The sequence below is a fragment of the Phacochoerus africanus genome, chromosome 13 (genome assembly GCF_016906955.1).
Source record: "Phacochoerus africanus isolate WHEZ1 chromosome 13, ROS_Pafr_v1, whole genome shotgun sequence".
NCBI lineage: Eukaryota > Metazoa > Chordata > Mammalia > Artiodactyla > Suidae > Phacochoerus > Phacochoerus africanus.
This window is the reverse complement of record NC_062556.1, coordinates 20,607,741-20,623,344: the sequence shown is the minus strand read 5'-3', so window position 1 is coordinate 20,623,344 and position 15,604 is coordinate 20,607,741. Positions and strand designations below refer to the sequence as shown.

Below are 15,604 nucleotides of genomic sequence, written 5' to 3'. Positions count from 1 at the left end.
CTTTGTGGAGCAGGGGTAGAGGTTTAAATTGGAAGCAGACTGAAACTCTTAGAGTCCCGATGGAGAAAAGCAGATCTCTGCTGTAAGACAGAAAGTGATGAGTGCCCTGAGAGACGGAGGTAAAGAATGTTCTAGGTTCCTGGCTGACAGACCACTCCCACGACAGGGAGGAGGAGGGGGGAGAGAGAATGGAAGAATCAGTGGAATTTGACCTGTACCTGCAAGGATGAAGTTAATATTCTGCCTCAGCACAGTCATCCTGCCCAGCAGGGTTTTTGCTTAAAAATTTGTCTTTTCAGCTAGAGAAATTGCAAATATGATCGAATTGTCCTTTTCATTCTTTGACTATTGTATGATATACAATAATTAAACAGCTAAGCAGGACTCTGGTTTTTTTTTCTGCATCTTTTGTTTGTTTGTTTTAGGGTTGCACCTGCAGCATGTGGAGGTTCCCAGGTTAGGCGTCGAATTGAAGCTGTAGCCACTGGCCTACACCACAGACAGGACAATGCAGGATCCGACTGCATCTGTGACCTACACCACAGCTCACGGCAACGCCGGATCCTTAACGCGCTGAGTGAGGCCAGATATCGAACCTGCGTCTTCATGGACACTAGTGTACATACACACACACACACACACACACAATTCATATAGACACTCATACACTCACTCTGCTCCCTTGCCCCTCTTATTTTCTTCTTATTTACACAACCAGGGTGGCATCTGATTTGAAAAATAATTTGTTAACGGGGTGGCTCTTAATATTGTCCTGTAGAGCCTCAAGCTAAATTTTCATTCCCCAGAATTAAGTAGGGGAGTTCTTGAAATGCAGTGATGAAATTAAGGAAAACCAGAGTAATTCCTCCGTGGACTCGTTTCTTGAAACTTTGATCAGGCTGGTCACTGCATTTATTATTTAAATATGACTTGAAAGAAAAAAAAAACTGTAGGTAATATAATCAGAGCCACCATAAATGGTCCCAGTTAAAATTATTTTGTCATAATAAACTTGCTCTGTAGATTTATTATCAGTCTAAATAGTTTGTTTTCAATTCGTATATAAACACTGTAAACCAGCTATAATGGAAAAAATAAAAATCATTAAAAAGTTCTTATATATACTATGATAACTAATCCATTTAGAAAGCTAGTAGTATTATAGTCAGGTTTCCAATAATTGCATGTACATTTGAAGTGTCCCCTTTTTTGGGGGTCTTTTTTTTTTTTAGGGCCTCACCCGTGGCATGTGGAAGTTCCCAAGCTAGGGGTTGAATCAGAGCTGCAGCTGCAGGCCTACGCCACAGCCACAGCCACGCCGGATCCAAGCCGCATCTGGGATCTACACACAGCTCACAGCAATGCCGGATCCTGAACCCACTGAGCCAGGGATTGAGGCTACCAGTCGGGCTCGTTAACCGCTGAGCCACATCGGGAAGTCCTGAAGTGTTTGTTTTAAAAACAACAGCTCCCATATGTTTTCATGCTTTTTAATCGCTTCCGTGGATAAAGCAAATAGTCAAGCATGCATTTTGTATTTTTTAAGATGTACAGGAATTTAAAAGGGAAAGCAATGCCAGGAAATTGAAATGCAGACATCACTGCATTATCTCGTTATCTCATAGAGGGCTCTAACAAGGCGTCGGTATTTGAATAGTGTGCTGTTAACCAAAAGCTCACAGTTAATTTAACTTCCTGATAGTTTCGTATTCAGAATGAAATCTGCCAATAAAAACATATTGAAAATATTAGACAGGCAGTATTAGATAAGATTGCCCCCAGAAAAGAAAAAGGCAAAGGAAAATAAAGCCTCCAAAGAAAACATTGGATTTGTTTAAATGGTGTTGGGCTCCCCTTGCTGGTCAGTGTGTGTATTACTCAACTCGGTCCACAATCCTGGGCTTGGTCCGTTTGGTTGACTTCTCTTCTTTGGGGATGTGGATTATTTCTCCATTTTCCATTTTAATATATAATCGCTTTTGGTCGCTGTGTTTAAATGCGTAGATTTGGGGGGGGGTAGGGCTTCATATGGTGCAAAGGCAAATTTCATGCATTTCCGGTGTCTCCCCTGCTTCTTAGGTTGTCAGACTCTTCCTCATTTCCCTCTGCTGGGTGAGCTTCTCATCTCTCCCTGCCTACTCTACTTCCTTTGCTTGCCCTGCCTTTAATTTTTAAAACAGCCGGTCTCATTTCCTGCGGGGTTTGGTATTTGTGGACCTTGGTGCCCAGCCTTTGGCTCTTTCTGCCTGTGACTTCCTTGGGTGCCTTGAGGCAGAACCTGTCTGAGGTCCAGAAGGTACAGTGTACACCACAGATCAGTGTAGATCACCCCCTTTCCTTTACCTTGTAAGTCAAGAGTTTCTTAAGATGTGTCAGCTTTCGGGTCCTCGCTAGTGCACCAGAGTGCTGATTCACCTAATCCTAGAACTGAGTTAGAAAGAAAATACTGAGACGGGCGTGTAATGCAAGACATTTATTAAGGTGTTTTTGGTTCAAAGATACAAGTTGAGATGAAAACGACGCCGTTGGGAGAGTTCCCTGGTGGTCTCGTAGCTAGGACTCTGCATTTTCAGTGCGGCGGCCTGGGTTCAATCCCTGGTGGGAGACCTGAGATCTCACATCAACACACGGTGCAATGTGGCCAAAACCTAACCAAAGCGAGATAAACAAATGAGTAAAATGATACAGTTGGGTGAATGTGGGATAATTGATTATATGGTGGATAGGTTTGTAAACCTTATTTAAAAAGTTAATAAATTGGAATAGCTTTTAGAGTGGCTCGTAGGAAGTCTTTGTCTGAATAGGATAAAAATTGTATGATCTTCTTAGCCTACATTGTTGAAGATACAGCGATCGAAATTTCTAGAATTGCAGTACCTCAGTGCAAGCCTTCTGCATGGCATTGCTTTTTAAAATTAGAGTGCTCTGCCCAAAATATTCTGAAGCCCTTACCACCACCCCCCCCCCACAAGCTGAAAATCTATGGGATACGGGGAACCAACCACAACTCCTAACTGCTCTTCCCCCCTCTCCCCCCACCGCCCCCACCTGGCGGGGGAGGCACAGAAAGTTGACAGTCTTAAGATAAACATCTCAAGGAAGAAAAAGATTCAAGTTTAAATCTGCCTTGGGCTCTGTATTCTAACGACATGGCTAGAACCACTCTGCCACACATAGAAGATTTTGTACCTTCTTTATTAATTAGTCTTTAAAAGTTGTCATCCTTCAGCGTTGAGACCATTTATTTTCTCTGCAGTCAGAGGCTTAACTCCTTCCAAAGGGAGCGTCACTGTTGGTTGCTATTCCTGGAGGTTGTAATTTTAAGGCCCTGCAGTCAGAGAGGCTCTCTTAAAGCAGCCTCTCATCCTGCCAGTTTTCTAAAAGGGGTCTGGGGTCATCCCTGAAGAGCTGACGTTTAGGATAAGGGTGTCAGTGACATGATAGAAGGCAGATTTTGTCCTCCTGCTACCGCAGCCCATGGAAGTTCCCTGGGCCAGGGATCAAATCTCAGCTTGTTTTTATCATGTAAAGCAATCCTGACTTCTTATTCAAAACAAGTTATCTGAATTTAATGAAAGGCTTGTGGAACTTCACCTATAGATGAAAACTTGTAGAGACGAAAACTTGGGCAGAAACCAGTGGGAAAAGGAGAGAAGGGGTCGGGAAGGGTGTCAGCGAGGACCCAGCCCTCTCCTTCCTGGATTCAGCGGATTGTCACCCGAAGGTACAGCTTTTCAGATGCACAATCCAGAATAAGTGAAAACATAACCTTTAGCATATTTGAAACAAGCGTTTTCACGTGAAGTCAGAATTTCTGGTTTCTGTGAGTGGTAAATGAATTATTTCAGATAAATTAACAATTTGATTTAAATAGGAACAGCCTGATAGGGCAGCCTGGATTGGCCTCTCCATAAAGACTTTTTTCCCTTTCTGTTACAGTGTTTGTAAGGCCACAGAGAAATCTGGAATCTATAGATCCGCAGTTTACGATTCGGAGAAAAATGGAACAGATGAGAGAAGAGAAGGAACTGGTGGAACAGCTCCGAGAGGTACTGAGAAGCACTGTGTAACTGACTAATAGTTTGCAGAATTGAAGCAGCAGTCAGGTTTTTTTTTTTTTTTTGGTCTTTTTGCTATTTCTTGGGCCGCTCCTGCGGCATATGGAGATTCCCAGGCTAGGGGTCCAATTGGAGCTGTAGCCACCGGCCTACGCCAGAGCCACAGCAAGGCGGGATCCGAGCCGCGTCTGCCACCTACACCACAGCTCACGGCAACGCCGGATCGTTAACCCACTGAGCAAGGGCAGGGATCGAACCCGCAACCTCATGGTTCCTAGTCGGATTCATTAACCACTGCGCCACGACGGGAACTCCAGTCAGTATTTTTAAAAAGCAGACTTTGATGACACGCTGCCAGCAGACCTGGTGTCAGAGCCAGCTCACCTACTGCCCGTTTCATCCTGGGAAAGTCACTCAACCGAGTTTCAGTTTTTTCATGTATTGAAATAATAAATAGTTCCCATCTACCTTCATGGGACTTTGTGAGGAATAGATGAGAGAATGTAAGTAGAAATACTTACTACCTTTGTATAAAAGCTAGTATTGTTTCAGTCCTGGTACTCTTTTTTTTGTTTGTTTGTTTTGTTTTTTAGGGCCGCACCCACGGCATATGGAGGTTCCCAGGCTAGGGGTCGAATTGGAGCTGTAGCTGCCAGCCTACACCACAGCCACAGCAACACCAGGTCCTTAACCCACTGAGCGAGGCCAGGGATCGAACCCACAACCTCACGGTTCCTCATTGGATTTGTTTCCGCTGCGCCATGATGGGAACTCCAGTCCTGGTACTCTTGAAAAAGGAATTGTTACTAATTTAACCTAATAACATTCAATGAATTTAAAGATGTTTATAGCTATTCTTGCTGTGTACCCCAAACTGATGAGAATTTATTTATTTATTTGGGGGGGGGCACACTTGTGATATATGGGAGCTCCCAGGCTAGGGGTTGAATCAGAGTTGTAGCCACTGGCCTCTGCCACAGCCACAGCAACACCAGACCCAAGGCGTGTCAGTGACCTACTCCACAGCTCACAGCAACTCTGGCTCCTTAACCCACTGATCGAGGCCAGGAATCGAACCTGCGTCCTCATGGATCCCAGTCCGATTCATTTCCTCTGAGCCACGATGGGAACTCCCTGATCAGAATTTTTGAGTCACTCATTTAATAGGCAGACCATTTGAGTTTGCTGCCAAGGGTGATGTCCTGTGCTGGTTGCCAGGGAAGATTTTAAGCTTGGTGATGGCAGGGACCATGGCTTCTTCCTTGTTATATTTCTGTTGCCAGCACAGCTCCCAGGCAGAACCGTGGATGTAATTTTCGACCCTCACAGTCTTCGTGTTTAGTGACAAGGATCATACACACGTATGTGGAAGGTCAAACAGCAGTACTAGGGTCCGTCATCAGAGAACACAGTTATTAAAGGTGTTAGTTGTTAAAAGTATTGTTATTTTTTATTTTTATTTTATTTTTTTGTCTTTCGTCCTTTTAGGGCTGCACCCATGGCATATGGAGGTTCCCAGGCTAGGGGTCTAATTGCAGCTGTAGCTGCCGGCCTACACCAGAACCACAGCAATGCCAGATCCGAGCCGCCTCTGCAACCGACACCACAGCTCCCGGCAATGCTGGATCCTTAACCAACTGAGCAAGGCTAGGGTTCGAACCCACAACCTCATGGTTCCTAGTCGGATTCGTTTCCGCTGCACCATCACAGGAACTCCCAAGTTACTTTTCTTATAATGATTTTAATTTTCTCCATTATAGCTGGTTTACAACGTTCTGTCACTTTTCTAGCTGTACAGCGAGGTGACCCAGTCACCCATACATGTATACATTCCTTTTTCTCACATCCTCAGGCTCCATCATAAATGACTAGATAGAGTTTCTAGTGCTGTATAGCACGATCTCATTGCTTATCCATTCCAAAGGCATTCTGGAAGTTTGCATCTGTTAACCCCAAACTCTCAGTCCATCCCTCCCCCTCCCCCTTGGCAACCACAAGTCTGGTCTCCAAGTCCCTGATTTTGTTTTCAGTGGAAAGGTTCATTTGTGCCATATATTAGATTCTACATATAAGTGATAGCATGTGGTACTTGTCTAGCTCTTGAAAAGTATTCAGTTATTAAAAGATAAGTTCTTTACATTCCAAGGGAAGTACCATAGCCATTGAACAAGGCCAATATAAGAAGCTTCTTGAGGAGGCAGATGTTACACCACAATGTCTCCTTGCACTAGCAAATCATGATTGATTGCTGCTTTGTAGGCTGTATGGATGATGGATAGAGAAAGGAAGTAAAGGCCCTGCTCCCATGAAGTCTATCGTCTATTGAGAAGAAAGAGTGAGAAGGAAACAGGACGCAATTTCAGACAGCAGTGCGTTCCACAAATAAGCGATGAATTCTGTACATTAAATTACAGCTGAATTAAAGTAGGTCAGAATCATTGTTGTTGTAGATGATAGTTAATATATGGTTTAGTAGGTAGTCAGGAAGAAAGAAAGAAAAACCCAGAAACCGGAGTTCCCGTCATGGCGCCGTGCTTAACGAATCTGACTAGGAACTATGAGGTTGCGGGTTCGATCCCAGGCCTTGCTCAGTGGGTTAAGGGTCCAGCGTTGCCGTGAGCTGTGGTGTAGGTCACAGACGTGGCTCGGATCCCGCCTTGCTGGGGCCGTGGTGTAGGCCGGCTGCTACAGCTCCGATTAGACCCCTAACCTGGGGAACCTCCATCTGCCGTGGGTGGTGCGGCCCTAGAAAAGGCAAAAAGACAAAAAGAAAACCCCAGAAACCTCTCACTACCACTTGAAGCCACTGTGGTTGACTCAACAGTCACGTAGGCAAGTCTCGGACCTCTGCCACCTGCCTAAATTAAGCTCTCAGCAGTAAACATCGGCCTGTTAGCTTGGGAGGTCAGCTTTCAGAAATATGCCAAAATAAGCTCATAAGTTGAAAGATACCTCTCAAAGAGTGATACAGTTTTATCTTAAAGCCTGGGTCATATTGATAACTTATGTTTTACTTTGGTGATGTAAAATCAGAGACCGAAAGCATGCTTAGAGAAAAATGAGGCGTCTCGACACAGGATAGTTCTAGTCTTGTGGTTGCCAGTGGGGAGGGGGTTGGGGGCAGCATGGAGTGGACGTTGGGGTTAGTAGCTAAAAGGTGTTATAATGTAGAATGGATAAACAACAAGGTCCTACTATATCACACAGGGAACTCTCTTCAATATCCTGTGATAAAACCCAACGGAAAAGAATATTTTAAAAAAGAATGTAGGCGTTCCTGCCGTGGCTCAGCAGAAACAAATCTGACTAGTATGCATGAGGACAGGGGTTCGATCCCTGGCCTCACTCCAGCGTTGCCGTGAGCTGTGGTGTAGGTTGCAGATGTGGCTCGGATCTGGTGTTGCTATGGCTGTGGCACAGGCCGGCAGCTGTAGCACTGATTCAGCCCCTAGCTTGGGAACCTCCATAGGCCATGCATGTGGCCCTAAAAAGACAAAAAAAAAAAAAAAAGAAAAAAAAAGGGATGTATGTATGTGTAACCAGATCACTTTGCCATAAAGCAGAAGTTAACACAACTTCATAAATCAACCAGACTTCAATAAAAAGCTCCCAGATTAGACACGGGGCAGCTCTAGGAGAAAATTATGGAACACTGTTGCATGCGCTGATTTTCAGCTGCTTCACTTTGCAAATCTCCAAATTAAGTCATCTTTCTTCCACTATTACTCATTTGCAAGGAACTTCTGCTGTAAAGCAGGAATTTGTGTTTGAAGTTTTAAAAAAAGATCTGTCTCCTCCTTCTGTACGGAGATGGAGTAGATGTCCTCTCCCCGGTTCCTCCCACTAAGTACAAGTAAACCCTTTGGACCGTAAATGCAAAATAAGCGTAAGACCCCTCTGAAAGATGGAGAGAAGAATGCAGACCAGCTGGATCCCTTGGGCCTAGGAATGACCTGGTGTCGAGTCCAGTGGGTTTTCTTCTTTGCTTCATCTTTCTCAGACTTGGCGCTGAAGTAGTGGAAACCAGAAATGCTAATGGGCACACATTAAAAAAAAAAAAAAAAATCCCAACAAAAGCTAATTTTCTTTAGTCAGAGGACCAGGAAAGTTTCCTAGTGAGATTAGGAAACTTTTAGATGATAAACGCTCTACTCAAGCTAAACACAGCTCCATCCTTACCCGTGCTTGCAAAGAAGGAGCAAACAGCTGGACTTTCACCTCCACTGGTTATCAGAGAAGGCCGAATTGAACCAGGAATTTCATCCTCATCAGCTAAGAGCTATCCTGTCCCCTGCCATGGCGTCACTTGGAGCCCATATGGGGAGCCTATCCAGGCTCCCCTACCCCTAGGCATCTGACACCAAGTGGGAATCCTAGCTTTCTGCATTTGCACAGCAGTGACAATGTAGGAACCCCCTTTCCCCTGCCAGAGCAATGTCCAAAAAAAAAAAAAAACAAACAAACAAACCCAGCAAAAACAGAAAGTTTACATAGGATTCAATAGGATCCAGAGTTTCTTAACATAATACCAAAAATGTCCGGGTTTTAACCAAAAAAATCACTCATTTTACCAAGAACAAAATGAATGTAAAAAGATAATCAGCAGCTGACAACACTGATATGGCTGAGATATTAGAATTATCTGACAAAGATTTTACAGCGTTCGTGATAAAAATGCTTTAACAAGCCATTGTAAACACAGTTGAAGCAAAGGAAACAAATCGAATGCCTCTGCAAACGAATAGAACATCTTAACAAAGAAATAGGAGACATAGAGAAGAGCTGCAGAATACATCATCCAAACTCAACAGCAGAAGGGAGGTAACAAAGGAAAGAATCAGTGAGCTGGAACAAAGACCAATAGGCATTACCTCATCTGAGCAACGGAGGGAAAACAGACAGAAAATAAATGAGCGGAGCCTCAGGGACCAGAGAGAGTGGAACAGATGATCTGCATTTGTCTTCGGGGAATTCTGGAAGGAGAGGAGAACGAGCAGGTGGAGGCAGCACTGGGGGGAGGGAAGTAGGTGTGCCCGTAAAAGGACAACGCGGAGCCTTGACCCTGACTTGACCATCAGTGTCATCGTCCCCATAGGGAGCTTGTGGTGTACACGGTGGCACGTCGTTACCTCTGAGAGAAGCTGGGCAAAGGGTACATGGGATCTTTCTACATAACTTCATATAACTGCACAGGAGTTTATAATTATCTCAAAATTAAACATTTAATTTTTGTTTTTCTTTTTTTTCTTTTTTTTCAAAGCGTCGCACCCATGGCATATGGAGGTTCCCAGGCTAGGGATCGAATCGGAGCTGCAGCTGCCAGCCTACACCACAGCCACAGCCACGCCAGATCCAAGCCATGTCTGTGACCTACACCACAGCTCACAGCAATGCCAGATCCTTAACCCACTGAGCAAGGCCAGGAATCGAACCCTCTTCCTCATGGATGCTAGTCAGATTTGCTTCTGCTGAGCCATGACAGGAACTCCAAACAGCTAATTTTTTAAAAAGGGAGAAAAATTTATTTTTGAACTAAAACATAGTCTTAGAGAAAAAAGCATTTCCGTTGCTAAGTCTGCGGCCATATTGAACTCAAGGAGTGATCCCATTATTTTATAAATTCGACCAGTTAAAATTTTTAGACACAATTGTGTTTTTTCTACAGAGGGATTTTTACTTTTAGTATCTTTTCAAAGGTTTAAATCATAACAGTGGTATCCACAAGTTCTCATCCTTCTCCTCAGTGAAACTTGTCTCAATTCATAAAATGCCCATAACTGTATTTTACCTTCCATTGCCTGAGAGCAATTGGCTTCTTTCTGATTCCTTCCCAGAGCATCGAGATGAGACTCAAGGTCAGCCTGCATGAAGACCTAGGGGCTGCCCTCATGGATGGGGTCGTCCTCTGCCATCTGGTCAACCACATCCGCCCACGATCCGTTGCAAGCATCCATGTCCCCTCACCAGCAGTTGTAAGTAACACCATATAGAGGCAAACTAAATTTTACATAAGACAAATTCCTTTGGGACTGTATTGCTGGTTAAACATGCTGATGGTATTACCAGGACCCCGTTCCAATCCTCCTCTTGGACCCCAAACAGCTAGAAGAGCAGAAAAGGAATAACATTTCTAAATGAAGCAACATTTTTACTGCAAAAAGGGAGACGTATTTAAAATAAATATGTAAATGGCAGAAAAGAAACATTTTAGGAGTTCCCTTCATGGCTCAGCTGTAACGAACGTGACTAGGATCCATGAGGATGCTGGTTCAATCCTTGGCCTCGCTCAGTGGGTTAGGGATCTGGTGTCACCATGAGCTGTGGTATAGGTTGCACATGCAGCTCAATCTGGTGTTGCTGTGGCTGTGGTGTAGGTTGGCAGCTGCAGCTCTGATTGGACCCCTAGCCTGGGAACTTCCACGTGCTGCAGGTGCAGCCCTTTAAAAAAAAAAAAAAAAAAGGAACTTATTTCAGATGTAAAGCAAATCACATTGAATAAATGATTGCTTGGGGTGCTAAATTTAAGACTGTAGAGACATAAAGATTCATTCCTCATCGAGGATATTTAAACAGGCAGAAGTCTTTTTGGTAAACTTCTTTGGGTGGGTGGCTTCTCTTCTAAATGGAACCTTTTTCCTTTATTAATTATTAGGGATTTTAGGATAGCTCTGAAAAGATATGGATTCTATATAAATATCATTAGTAACCTTTCAGGCCAGAAGTGGGTCAGCCAGTCATTAATTCAACACTCATTGTGCTCAAGGGGGTAGGTTGGAGAGAGTGAGGAACTGGGGGGAAGATGAGTCTGCGTGAGATACCCTCAGGAGCCCTAAATAGCCTCATCTCCCTGTTGGGGAGAGAAAGCCAGCGTGGGGACCCCTCTTCCTGTGCTTCAAAGCGCATGTTCCTGTCCAGAAGAGAGCCGTGGAGTCACTCCATGGGCATTCAGATGAGGGCAGGGGAAGCAATGATAAGTTTGTCTTCGAAGCCTACGGAGAGTGCAGATAAGTAGAGGAGGTTTTCTGTCTACACTCTCTGCTGGTAGGTGCGACCGAGGAGTTTAGAGGCTAAGCATGTAGGGTTTGGATCCCAGTTCCACATCTGTAGAAGCCATAGGACTTAGGGAAAGGTATTTAACCTCTCTCTAGCTTGATTGGCTCTTCTCTGTCACGGAACTGCGCTCCTGAGGATGAAACGAGGTCCAAGCCACTGTCGTCACCCGTGTCTCTGCGCACATGCTCAAGAGGCAGAGCCCCCACCTCCAGGCACAGCGTTCATAAGATATCACATGAAGAGTGTGTGGAGTGAAAGCCTCCTGCGAAGCCCCCATCCCTCGCTCCCCAGGAAAACAGTCTTAGGGGCATTACTTGTCTTCGTTTCTTTTCTCTTGGCAGCAAGAAAAATCCGCTGAAGACAGTGGTCTGTTTTCTTCTGCACACTTAAACATACTTCTCCTTTCAAAAGCTTGGCTGCTTTTTTGCCTCTGAAACACAGGGAAAAAAAAAAAATAGACCCCTTTGTCTTCTCATTCCAGTCTGTTTAAGCTGCCTGAGTTTGGGCAGTAAATTTTGTTCTGTATTCCAGAATATAGGACGGGATTACCTATAGGACAGAATTTACTGCCCAAACTCAGGCACGGTAAGTCCCAACTGCTGTCAAGTTGTTTGAGCTATGTACCAAATTCTCATTCAGTCATTCTTCCCAAGTTGTAAGAACCAATTCCTCAGCCTCCAGTTTAAATATACAATTGTTGTCTTATAAGGTATGAGAGGATACCTGGAATCATGTATCTACACGTGTTTTATGTTGCATTTGTATGTTTTATTAATTCTTCAGGGAAAAATGCTACATTCTTTTAGAATCCTTTGATTGTCACCTTTTTTATCTTTTTCAAATGAAAAAATTTCATTGAACATGTCATGGGAAATAATGCCTGATTGGAGAAAAAGAGAACATGGAGAAATGCAGGAGGATAATAAGTCAGTCTTTTATTCCACCTCCAAAGACAAGCACTATTTACATTTTGGCTGCTGTACTCCTAGTGTTCCTCCTACATATGAGGAGTTTTGGAACTGTGAACTTCTCACATATCCTATTTAGTCATTTTTTAAATTTATGGAAACCTAAGCATTTTTCCACATCACTAAAACTCTTCATAAATGTCCCTTTTAATAACTGTAAAATATTTTAGCTTATGTTATTGTATTGTAGTTTTCATCCCTTAGAAATGTGGGCTGTATTTAAATGTCCACTTTGCAGGAATTCTTCCCTGAGCTTCTTGAAACTCCCATTGACCAGGTCCAGCCACACTGTGGCTGTAGAATCTGCTTCCATCTCTAGGCTGTGCCGTCGCCGTCCACTCCCATGTTTGCACAGGCTGCTCTCGCTAAACTCGAAGGCTGCTCCCCACCCTGCCTCTAAATCTCCTTGCCTTGCAGCATCACTAGGGCTGCACCTGCAGCATATGGAAGTTCCCAGGCTAGGGGGTCGATTCAGAGCTGCAGCTGCTGACCTCCACTGTAAGCACAGCAACGCTGGATCCGAGCCGCAGTCTGTGACCTACACCACAGCTCACCACAATGCTGGATTACCGACCCCCTGAGGGAGGCCAGGGATCAAACATGTGTCCTCATGGGTACTAATTGGATTCGTTTCCGCTGCTGCGCCACAATGGCGAGTCCTCATCACCAGCTTTCTAATAAAACCCATTGCTTTGGTGGGAAGGAGAGTCATTTGCCTTGGTGAATTTAACCCTCCACATGGAAATATATTTGCTGATGGGAAAAGATGATGGCTATGGTGTGCTTTTAAGTAATCTAAAGCAGGTCACACACAGTGTGATTTCATAAAAATTGCGTGTGTGTATCCGCACATATACATACACATACGATTGCAGAAAAAAATTGCATACATGTATGTATAGACATCTATACATAAATTCAGGAATTCTACATATAAACACACATCTATGTGTAAACATGCCTTTGTTTATATACACACACAGGTACATACACAGCGTCTACAGGATATAATCCAAAATATTAGCACTGCCTTAGGGGGATGTTCCTGGATAATTCTTGTCTTCTCTTTGCTTATATGATTTTTTTCTTTTTATAATTTTTTTTATTTTCCCACTGTACAGCAAGGGGGTCAGGTTATCCTTACATGTATACATTACAATTACATTTTTCCCCCAGCCTTTCTTCTGTTGCAACATGAGTATCTGGACTAAGTTCTCAATGCTATTCAGCAGGATCTCCTTGTAAATCTATTCTAAGTTGTGTCTGATAAGCCCAAGCTCCCGATCCCTCCCACTCCCTCCCCCTCCCATCAGGCAGCCACAAGTCTCTTCTCCACGTCCAGGAGTTTCTTTTCTGAGGAGATGTTCATTTGTGCTGGATATTAGATTCCAGTTATGAGTGATATCATATGGTATTTGTCTTTGTCTTTCTGGCTCATTTCACTCAGTATGAGATTCTCTAGTTCCATCCATGTTGCTGCAAATGGCATTATGTCATTCTTTTTTATGGCTGAGTAGTATTCCATTGTGTATATAGACCACATCTTCCGAATCCAATATCTGTCGATGGACATTTGGGTTGTTTCCATGTCCTGGCTATTGTGAATAGTGCTGCAATGAACATGCGGGTGCACGTGTCTCTTTGAAGTAGAGTTTTGTCCGGATAGATGCCCAAGAATGGGATTGCGGGGTCATGTGGAAGTTCTATGTATAGATTTCTAAGGTATCTCCAGACTGTTCTCCATAGTGGCTGTACCAGTTGACATTCCCACCAACAGTGCAGGAGGGTTCCCTTTTCTCCACAGTCCCTCCAGCACTTGTTATTTGTGGATTTATTAGTGATGGCCATTCCGACTGGTGTGAGGTGATATCTCATGGTAGTTTTGATTTGCATTTCTCTTATAATCAGCGATGTTGAGCATTTTTTCATGTGTTTGTTGGCCATCTGTATATCTTCTTTGGAGAACAGTCTATTCAGGTCTTTTGCCCATTTTTCCATTGATTGATTGGCTTTTTTGCTGTTGGGTTGTAGAAGTTGTTTATGTATTCTAGAGATTAATCCCTTGTCAGTTGCATCATTTGGAACTGTTTTCTCCCATTCTGTAAGTTGTCTTTTTGTTTTCTTTTGGGTTTCCTTTGCTGTGCCAAAGCTTTTCAGTTTGATGAGGTCCCATGGGTTTATTTTTGCTCTAATTTCGATTGCTTTGGGAGACTGACCTGAGAAAATATTCATGAGGTTGATGTTAGAGAGTGTTTTGCCTATGTTTTCTCCTAGGAGTTTGATGGTGTCCTGTCGTATATTTAAGTCTTTCAGCCATTTGGAGTTTATTTTTGTGCATGGTGTGAGGGTGTGTTCTCGTTTCATTGCTTTGCATGCAGCTGTCCAGGTTTCCCAGCAATGCTTGCTGAATAGACTTTCTTTTTCCCATTTGATGTTCTTGCCTCCCTTGTCAAAGATTAATTGACCATAGGTGTCAGGGCTTATTTCTGGGTTCTCTATTCTGTTCCATTGGTCTGTCTGTCTGTTTTGATACCAGTACCACACTGTTTTGATGACTGTGGCTTTGTAGTATTTCTTGAAGTCTGGGAGAGTTATTTATGGCTCCTGCTTGGTTTTTGTTTCTCAGGATTGCTTTGGCAATTCTGGGTCTTTTGTGGTTCCATATAAATGTTTGGATTGTTTGTTCTAGTTCTGTGAAAAATGTCCTGGGTAATTTGATAGGGATTGCATTGAATCTGTAGATTGCTTTGGGTAGTATGGCCATTTTTACAATATTGATTTTCCCAATCCAGAAACATGGAATATCTTTCCATTTCTTTACATGCTTATATGATATTTTTTTTCCTCCAATAACCATGTATTACTTATGCCATATAGAACATTTAAGATTTAACCTGTTATTATAATTATTTCTCTTAATAATTCATTTTTTCTGCATATGTGCATTTACAGCCTAAACTTAGCATGGCCAAATGCAGAAGAAACGTGGAAAACTTTTTGGAAGCATGCCGAAAATTAGGCGTACCAGAGGTAACGTCAAACTTAGTTCCGATAAGATGTTATTTAATGTATGTGTTGGGACACCCTTGTCCCTCCTTTTCAGTCTCAGTCTTTCCTGAGGAATAATACTGAATAAGTGATATAAAAGTTTAGTTTAAATTACTCTATTGCAGTGACATTAAAATGGCCTAAAATGGTGTGGTCAGTTCTGAGGAGAAGGGGCATATGCTTTCTTGAGTGTTTTGAAGTAAATGTGAAATTCTAAACATTAAAAAAAAAAAATTTGAGTCAGATTGAATCTCTACTCATAGAGCAGAAATTGCTGACGTTTCAACGAGCCTTCTATTGGGGTCCATAGGATGCTTTGGAGGTGATGTTTTTCCTTATCCAAAGCTGTTAAGCAAAGCCGACCTATAGTGACCACTGATTGGTTGATTCCCTGCCCCCCCCCGCCCCGCCCCTGTGTAGGTTTTGGGTATGTAGCTCAAAATAGTCAGCCTTGAAAATATTATCATTATTGTTGGT

At 43.2% G+C, this 15,604-nt stretch overlaps 1 protein-coding gene across 4 annotated transcripts in view; it reads left to right on the top strand.

The window, feature by feature from the left end:
• LRCH1 (leucine rich repeats and calponin homology domain containing 1) overlaps nucleotides 1-15,604 on the top strand; it is a 217,135-nt gene that overhangs the window by 179,253 nt on the left and 22,278 nt on the right. For all 4 annotated transcript variants that reach the window (XM_047756122.1, XM_047756124.1, XM_047756121.1 and 1 more), the window contains 3 exons: nucleotides 3,940-4,049; nucleotides 9,893-10,030; nucleotides 15,032-15,109. In XM_047756122.1, coding sequence (XP_047612078.1) covers nucleotides 3,940-4,049; nucleotides 9,893-10,030; nucleotides 15,032-15,109 — 326 coding nt within the window. The remainder of the gene's footprint in view (nucleotides 1-3,939; nucleotides 4,050-9,892; nucleotides 10,031-15,031; nucleotides 15,110-15,604) is intronic.